Source organism: Hypanus sabinus, chromosome 29 (genome assembly GCF_030144855.1).
Source record: "Hypanus sabinus isolate sHypSab1 chromosome 29, sHypSab1.hap1, whole genome shotgun sequence".
Lineage (NCBI taxonomy): Eukaryota > Metazoa > Chordata > Chondrichthyes > Myliobatiformes > Dasyatidae > Hypanus > Hypanus sabinus.
Genome location: NC_082734.1, coordinates 37,765,184 through 37,774,248, shown reverse-complemented (window position 1 = coordinate 37,774,248; position 9,065 = coordinate 37,765,184). Strand labels below are relative to the sequence as shown.

The following is a 9,065-nucleotide window of genomic DNA, read 5'->3' as shown; positions in this document are numbered from 1 at the left end:
ATAGTAAGAGATTTGAAAGTAGTGGGGGAGGGGGAAATGTGAAATGATAGGAGAAGACCAGAGGGGGTGGGATGAAGTTAAGAGCTGGAAAGGTGATTGGTGAAAGTGATACAGAGTTGGAGAAAGGAAAGGATCATGGAGAGGCCTCGGGAGAAGGGGGGGGGGGAAGCACCAGAGGGAGTTGGAGAACAGGCAAACAACTAAATATGTCAGGGATGGGGTAAGAAGGGGAGGAGGGGCATTAACGGAAGTTAGAGAAGTCAATGTTCATGCCATCAGGTTGGAGGTGTTGTTCCTCCAACCTGAGTTTGGATTCATTTTGACAGTAAAGGAGGCCATGGATAGACATATCAGAATGGGAGTGGGATGTGGAATTAAAATGTGTGGCCACTGGGAGATCCTGCTTTCTCTGGCGGACCAAGCGTAGGTGTTCTGCGAAATGGTCTCCCAGTCTGTGTCGGGTCTCACCAATATATAAAAGGCCACACCGGGAGCACCGGATGCAGTATACCACACCAGCCGACTCACAGGTGAAGTGTTGCCTCACCTGGAAGGACTGTCTGGGGCCCTGAATGGTGGTGAGGGAGGAAGTAAGGGCAGGTATAGCACTTGTTCTGCTTACAAGGATAAGTGCCAGGAGGAAGATCGGTGGGAAGGGATGGGGGGGACGAGACGAGTGGACAAGGGAGTTGCATAGGATCCCTGCGGAAAGCAGAAAGGGGGGGAGGGAAAGGTGTGCTTGGTAGTGGGAGCCCGTTGGAGGTGGCAGAAGTTACGGAGAATTATACGTTGGACCTGGAGGCTGGTGTGGTGGTAGGTGAGGACAAGGGGAACCCTATCCCGAGTGGGGTGGCAGGCGGATGGGGTGAGGGCAAGATGTGCAGGAAATGGGAGAGATGTGTTTGAGAGCAGAGTTGATGGTGGACGAAGGGAAGCCCCTTTGTTTAAAAAAGGAAGACATCTCCTTCATCCTGGATTGAAAAGCCTCATCTTGAGAGCAGATGTGGCAGAGATGGAGGAATTATGAGAAAGGGATAGCATTTTTGAAAGAGACAGGGTGGGAAGAAGAATGGTCCAGGTAGCTGTGAGAGTCTGTAGGCTTATAGTAGATATCAGTAGATAAGCCGTCTCCATAGATGGAGACAGAAAGATCAAGAAAGGGGAGGGAGGTGTCGGAAATGGACCAGGTAAATTCGAGGGCAGGGTGAAAGTTGGAGGCAAAGATAATGAAATCAACAAGCTCAGCATGTGTGCAGGAGGCAGCACCAATGAAAAAGAGTGGGACGGATACCTGTATAGACTTGGAACATGGACTGTTCCACAAAGCTAACAAAAAGGCAGGCATATCTGTTAATTTATGTTCATTAACTTCCGTTAATGCCTCTCCTCCAACACCATCTGCCCTGCTCTGCTGGGTGAGAAGCTGACAGTGATGCAGGTGGATGCTTCCCTGGTGTCATGGATTATTGATTACCTGACTGGCAGACCACAGTACGTGTGCTTGCAACACTGTGTGTCAGACAGAGTGATCAGCAGCACTGGGGCTCCACAGGGGACTGTCCTGTCTCCCTTTCTCTTTACCATCGACACCTCAGACTTCAACTAAAACACAGAATCTTGTCATCTTCAGAAGTTTTCTGATAACTCTGACTAAGACTAAGGAGCTGATGGTAGACCTGAGGAGGGCTAAGGCACCGGTGATCCATTTCCATCCAAGGGGTCAGTGTGGACATAGTGGAGAATTACAAATACCTGGGGATACAAATTGATAATAAACTGGACTGGTCAAAGAACACTGAGGCTGTCTACAAGAAGGGTCAGAGCCGTCTCTATTTCCTGAGGAGACTGAGGTCCTTTAACATCTGCTGGACAATGCTGAGGATGTTCTATGAGGCTGTGGTGGCCAGTGCTATCATATTTGCTGTTGTGTGCTGGGGCAGCAGGCTGAGGGTTGCAGACACCAACAGAATCAACAAACTCATTCCTAAGGCCAGTGACGTTGTGGGGGTGGAACTGGACTCTCTGACAGTGGTGTCTGAAAAGAGGATGCTGTCCAAGTTGCATGCCATCTTGGCCAATGACTCCCAACCACTCCATAATGTACTGGTTAGGCACAGGAGGAATACATTCAGCCAGAGACTCATTCCACCAAGATGTAACACTCAGCATCATAGGAAGTCATTCCTGCCTGTGGCCATCAAACTTTACAACTCCACCCTCGGAGTGTCAGACACCCTGAGCCAATAGGCTGGTCCTGGACTTAATTCCACTTGGCATGATTAATTTATTATTTAATTATTTATGGTTTTATATTTCTATATTTCTTCACTATCCTTGGCTGGTGTGGCTGTAATGAAACCCACTTTCCCTCGGGATCATTAAAGTATGTCTGTCTGTCTTTTGCACCTCAGTTACAACCATTCCTACTAGCTACCAAGGTATCACATCTTGGTAACAAGACATCAACTAGTTCTTGTAATCAGACCTGATCTTGACATAACACTTCAATTGGTAGAAAATTGTTTTTCTACTTAACTTGAAGATACAAGTTCCTCGTGCCTGATAAAGTTGGAATTATATTTTCTTGTGGATGTCTCAAATCCTCAGGTTTAGATACCAGCTGTGCCTGGGAAGTCCAGTTCCATTCCTGGAGCTTTTTGTCCACTGAACTTTTGACACAGCTTTAGACTTTTGGCCCCTGACCACCTTTTTTTTCTTAATCAGCTCTCAAATGTTGCTAAACTGTCATTCGTTGCCACTTTCCTGCTGTTTCCCTGTTCATCATATCCTCTTACACCTCCCACTGTCCAGACTGAAACTTTGCACTCTGCTGACCCATCTCTGATTTCTGATGCTGCTCCATTGAACATTCAACTTATGGTTCTGCATTCTGCTTTCAGACTTTAGAGAACACAACCCTTTAGGAGGAGTGAAAATGACCCATAATGTTGAAATGAGCAGGGAATAAGGTGGTTAACTACTAATATTCTTCTTCCTCAGCCCAGAAATTTGAGGGACAAACAACATGTCAGACATAACTGCAGTCAGCTCGTATTCTTCAGTCTGCAGAAAGTCATGTAGGAATTTCAAGGGAAACCTTTTCACTCACAAGAGTGCTGACTGTTTGGAACCCATCACCACAGGGAGAGTGAGAGGTGAACAATAGGGAATGATTTAAAAGGACTATCATGGAACAGAAACACTGGCTGGGAGCAGCAACGGAGAGTTGGCTTCCTTATGTACACTAGCTGTGTTGCAGATTCACCGAGTAACAGACAGAGTTTAAAATAGCACAAATTTATTTGTCACAGATCCAGAATATTAAACTCCAGGCCCACTTAATGAGAACATCAGCAATAGAAATTCCTCCCATGTCCAGCAACCAGGATCCAGAACTGGGTGTGTTTAGCAGTAGCAATAACTGCAGAGTTTGACACCAGTCACTAGTGAACTTGTCTTTGGATTTGGTAACTGTGACGGTTAAGCATATCTTAATTACACTTTCTCCCCAGTGTGAACTCGGTAGTGCTTCCGAAGATTGGATGAATGATTGAACCCCTTCCCACATTCAGAGCAGGTGAATGGCCTCTCCACAGTGTGGACTTGATAGTGTGCCACAAGATTGCTTGACTGAGAAAATCCCTTTCCACATTCAGAGCATGTGAATGGCCTCTCTCCAGTATGAACCCGCAGATGTTCCTTCAGGTCAGATGATCGACTGCATCCCTTCCCACAATATGAGCATGTGAATGGTCTCTCCCAGGTGTGAACTCGCTGATGTACCTTCAATTGTGATGACTGACTGAATTCCTTCCCACATTCAGCGCAGGGGAACATCTCCCCAGTGTGCACTTGTTGATGTTCTCTTAGGTGAGATGAGTGAGTGAATCCCTTCCCACAATGTGAGCAGGTGAATAGATTCTCCCCAGTGTGAACTTGCTGGTGTGCCAGTAAGTTAGATAACTGAGTGAATCCCTTCCCACAGTCTGAGCGGGTGAATGGTTTCTCCCTAGTGTGAACTCGCTGGTGTGACAGTAAGTTAGATAACTGAGTGAATCTCTTCCCACAGTCTGAGCAGGTGAATGGTTTCTCCCCGGTGTGAACTCGCTGATGTGCCAGTAGGTTAGATAACTGAGTGAATCCCTTCCCACAATCTGAACAGGTGAATGGCCTCTCCCCAGTGTGAATTCGCTGATGTACCTTCAATTGAGATGACTGAGTGAATCCTTTCCCACATTCAGAACAGGTGAATGGCCTCTCCGCAGTGTGAACTTGATAATGTGTCACAAGGTTGCATGACTGAGAAAATCCCTTCCCACATTCAGAGCAGGTGAACGGCCTCTCTCCAGTGTGAACCCGCAGATGTTGCTTCAGGTCAGATGATCGAGTGAATCCCTTCCCACAGTCTGTACAGATAAATGGCCTCTCCCCAGTGTGAACTCGCTGATGGTCCTTCAAGTGAGATGAGTGACTGAATGCCTTCCCACAATGTGAGCAGGTAAATGGCTTCTCCCCAGTGTGAACTCGCTGGTGTGCCAGTAAGTTAGATAACTGAGTGAATCTCTTTCCACAATTTGAGCAGGTAAATGGCCTCTCCCCAGTATGAATTCGCTGATGCACATTCAATTGGGATGAACGAGTGAATCCCTTCCCACAGTCTAAGCAGGTGAACAACATCTCCCCAGTGTGATCTGACTCATGTGCCAATCAGTCAGACGAGCGAGTGAATCCCATCCCACAGTCTGAGCAGGTGTATGGCCTCTCCCCAGTCTGACTGACTAGCGTATGTCAGTGAACCTTTTTCCCCACAGACTGGACACATGAACAGTGTCTCCGTCGTGAGAACTCGCAGATGTGTCAGATCAGATTACTCAGTTAATCTCCTCCCACTTGTGAAACAATTAAACAGTCTCTCTTCCTTGTCAATTCACTGGTACGTCTGCTGGTCAGTTCAGTGTGTTACTTTTTTCCCACCGACACAGCACACTGCTGTGAAATTTCTGTTGTATGATCAGCTTGGATGACAGAATGAATCGCTTCCCACAGACAGAACAGATCCGCAAATGCTGGTGTGTTCTTGGCACCCCGATTCCAGCGGACTCACTGAGATATGTCTTCCTCTCCTAGGATCAACAACAGATATATTAGTGTTATAAAGGAAATATCTGGTCACTCCTTAAATACCTGACAGACTTTAGAACTGATGTTGTGTTTGAGACTCTTGCACACAAATTCTTCATTTCTAACCTATAAAAAGATTTACAATAGACATCAATGGGTGAAGGACAGTATTTCACATGAGATAATGTCTGGTATCACAGAATTACAGCGAGGTTCAACCCAAGTAGGAGGAACAACTCCTGATCTTCTAACTCAGCATGGATCAGGCACCTGGACTGACCATCCAGTTGTCTGTTTATCACCAAGGTCCATTCCTGCCTGTTTTTAGTGACTTGGCTCAATTTCTCTCTCTCCATTAGTAATATTTCAAGTTCTGGTTATGTCCCTTCATGTTGCAAAAAGCACGTTACATGGCTAATGCTGCAGACTTTCAGATTGCAATGCCAATATGAATGGAAGGGCAGTTGTCTTTCCCATTGGATTGTGGCACTTTTGTGATGTGAAAGCTACAGGTGACTTGTTACCCAATACAAACATGTTTGATATCAGAGAGAATGTTCTCATGGGTCTAGAGAAAGAAGTAAAACACAAGTGTTTTTTTTTTGTCTACAATGGATGCAAGCTCATTGGATCACCATGACAATATGTTATGGTAATACCATGACATGCTGCTTATTGACTACAGCTCAGTGATTAACTCAATCACTCCTAAAGTTCTGATTGAGAAGCTCCAAGACCTAGGCTTTTGTAACCTCCCTATGCAACTGGCCGCTTAGCTTTCTCACTGGAATACCACAATCTGTGCGAATCAGAAATAACTTCTCCACCTCGTTGACATTTAATGCTAATGCATCTCAAGGTTGTATGCTTAGCCTCTGCTCTACTCCCTCTACACCCATGGCACAACTCAAATGCAATGTATGAATTTGTTGATGACACAACTATTGTTGGCAGAAGCTCGGATGGTGAGAAGGCATACAGTAGTGAGATATATGATAGTTGAGTATTGTCACAACAACAACCTTGAACTCAATGTAAGTCACAATCCACTGATTGTGGACTTCAGAAAGGGTAAGACAAGGGAACACACACCATTTCTCAAAAAGGGATCAGATCAGAAAGAGCGAGCAATTTTAAGTTCTTGAGTGTCATCTTCTTTGAGGATCAGAACTGGGCCCCTCAAAATAATGCAGCTACAAAGAAGGCATGAGAGGCTATATTTCATTAGGAATTTGAGGTACGTTGATACGTCACCAAAGACACTTGCAAATTTCTACAGATGTACTTTGTAGAGCATCCTAACTGGCTACATTAGGGGGCGGGGGGGTGGGGGTTGCTACTACACAGGATGGAAAGAAGCTGCAGAGTTGTAAACTCTGTTCATCATGGGCACTAGCTTCCAAAGTATCCAGAAAGTGCTCAGGAGCAATAACTCAAAAAGATGGTATCCATCATTAAGGACTCCCATCACTCAGGACATGCCCTCTTCTCATTGCTACATTTCAGGTAGACAGTACAGAAAGCGCACTCAAAGATTCACGAACACCTTCTTCCCCTCTGGCATATTTCTGAACAGACAATGAACATGACCTATTTTTGTATGTCTGTTTTAAAATAATTTAAAATACATAAAAACACAAAATGCTAGCAGAACTCAGCATTTTGTGTTTTTATTTATTTCCAGCATCTGCAGATTCACTCGTGTTGCCGTTGTATTTAAAATACATACTTACATAATACATACATAATTGTTTCTATATTTATCATGTATTGCATTGTACTTGTTGCCGCAAAAACATTTCACGACGTACGCCGGTGATATTAAACCTGATTCTGAGCGAGACCACCAAGGTCACAACGGTGCGCATGCGCTACAGAAATAGCGCCACGTTCTTCCCTCCCCAGAACCCGGGAACGGATCGTGAGAGAGAAAGAAAGTACTGGAATGTCCCAGTCGGTGGGACCACGGTGTGTTCAGAGCTCGCAAGAATTGTCCCTCTGTCGCGGTATGGACGCCGGTGAACCCCGCTCCTTCCTGCTGCGGACCCTCCAGCCAGTTGTCCACTGAGCGCATGCGCGTTTATCGGATACTAGCTCTGACCCTTACGCATGCGCATCTATCGCTGGCTCGCCGACTCTGAAGCGCGGAGAGTTCTGGGTAAGTAATGTGCCTGTGTCCGGTTCTATGCCACCTGTCTCAAAAGCAGGTTTTTAAATCTCTGCAGCGACTTTGATGCAGCAAGCTCTCACACACAATCCACTCATTGACAACAGGCAATCCGTGTGACAGCTGTCCAACTCATTTACAAATGTAGATATAAAACACAGATTCTGCAAATGCTGGTAATAAACAGTAGAGTGACACACACAAAGTGCTGCAGGAACTCAGCAGGTCAGGCACCCTCTGTCCTCTCCCGGGTCTGTAATGCCCAGTTACCCACAACCTTCACCACCCTGACTCTGGGGCATCCATCTCCTTCCATCATCCTTTCCACATCCATTTCTGCAACAAAGCCCCTCTCCTGTGTTTGAAACACCAACCTTCCTCCTACTCAGATGGTGGCAAGTAGTGTGATAGATCAGATGGTTGAATGATGTCGCAAAAACAACCTTATACTCAACATCAGTAACACCAAGGAGGTTATACCACAACACAGCAAGGGATCAGTAATGGAAAGAGAGAACAATTTCACATTCCTGGGTGTCAACAACTCTCAGATCAACAAAATGCAATTACAAAGAAGGCGCAGCAGCGGCTATATTTCATTAAGAGTTTGAGAAGATTTGGTATGTCACCAAAGACTCTTGCAAATTTCTACAGATGTACCGTGGAGAGCATTCTAACAGGTTGCCACACTATCTGGCCATTGCAGAGGATCGGAAAAAGCTGCAGAAAATTGTAAACTCAGAAAGCTCCATCATTGACACTAGCCTTCCAAGTATCAAGGTCGCCATTAAAATGTAATGCCTCAAGAAGGTGTCATCCATCTCTGAGGACCCCTGGCACCCAGGACATGCCCTCATTGCTGCCATCAAGGAGGAGGTACACACTCAACATTTCAGGAACAGCTTCCTCCCCACTGACATTAGATTTATAAATGGACAATTAAACTATGAAGACATCTATAGTTTTATCACTGTGTATTGCAATGAGCTGCTACAAAACAAGATATTTCACTACATATGCCAGTGATATTAAACCTGATTCTGACTCAGATAGTTGATTGTTTCTGACAGTTTCAATGCTCATCCACTTCTCAAATGTTGTGAAAGGACCTGCTCCCACCACCAATCCAGGCAGTATGAGGGAAAAATCTCTTCCTTAGATCCCTCTAAACTACTGACTCCTCTGCTTAAACCTATGCCCCCGGTCGTAGAAACTTCTACCTCTGGTGCATGGCCAACATGCGCCTCAGTGAGGCCTTTGATAACGTGCAGCATGGTGGGAAATCAAATGATGTGGGATCCAGGCTAGTTGGATACATAGTTGACTTGATAGTATGAATTCAGAAGGTGATTCATTTCTCAGGCCCATGATCCGTAACCAGACCTCGGAGAGCTTTCAGCCATTTCTGAGACACACGCATATCGCTGAGACTGTTAGGTATGATGAGAAAACCAGATGAAGATGGGGTCCAGAGTTAACCCACCCTGTGAACAATGCTGCTAATGAGAGAGAGAGAGAGAGAGAGAGAGAGAGAGAGAGAGAGAGAGAGAGAGAGAGAGAGAGAGAGAGAGAGAGAGAGAGAGAGAGAGAGAGAGAGAGAGAGAGAAGGAGTAAAGTTATGGCCATGGATGATTTAGTATTATGGCTTCTTCGCTAATTGTTGACTTTAGTGCCAAGGACATTTTGTGTTTGTGTGGATCCCTGCTGACACAGCAAAGAGGAGCCAGGTGATGGACATGGACAGTTGATGGATGGCTGGTACCCCGGCAGGGGAGAT

At 45.6% G+C, this 9,065-nt stretch overlaps 1 protein-coding gene across 4 annotated transcripts; it reads right to left on the bottom strand.

Moving 5' to 3' along the window:
- Window positions 1-3,287: 3,287 nt before the first annotated feature.
- Window positions 3,288-7,197, bottom strand: LOC132383238 (zinc finger protein 135-like). 4 transcript variants are annotated; one of them, XM_059954161.1, is made up of 2 exons: window positions 7,063-7,197; window positions 3,288-5,123 (listed from the first exon to the last, which is right to left on the bottom strand). In XM_059954161.1, exon 2 carries the CDS (start codon window positions 4,675-4,677, stop codon window positions 3,496-3,498), a length of 1,182 nt encoding a protein of 393 aa, XP_059810144.1. In that variant the 5' UTR covers window positions 4,678-5,123; window positions 7,063-7,197; the 3' UTR covers window positions 3,288-3,495. The 4 variants fall into 4 exon arrangements, with proteins under 4 accessions (XP_059810144.1, XP_059810142.1, XP_059810143.1 ...); XM_059954159.1 differs by having other exon boundaries at window positions 6,855-7,179; XM_059954160.1 differs by having other exon boundaries at window positions 6,866-7,173.
- Between the last annotated feature and the right edge of the window lie 1,868 nt (window positions 7,198-9,065).

Coding starts and splice junctions, on each gene's coding strand:
- LOC132383238 (XM_059954161.1), bottom strand. CDS start 4,677: ATGTTGTTCACCTGCTTAGACTGTGGGAAGGGATTCACTCGTTCATCC.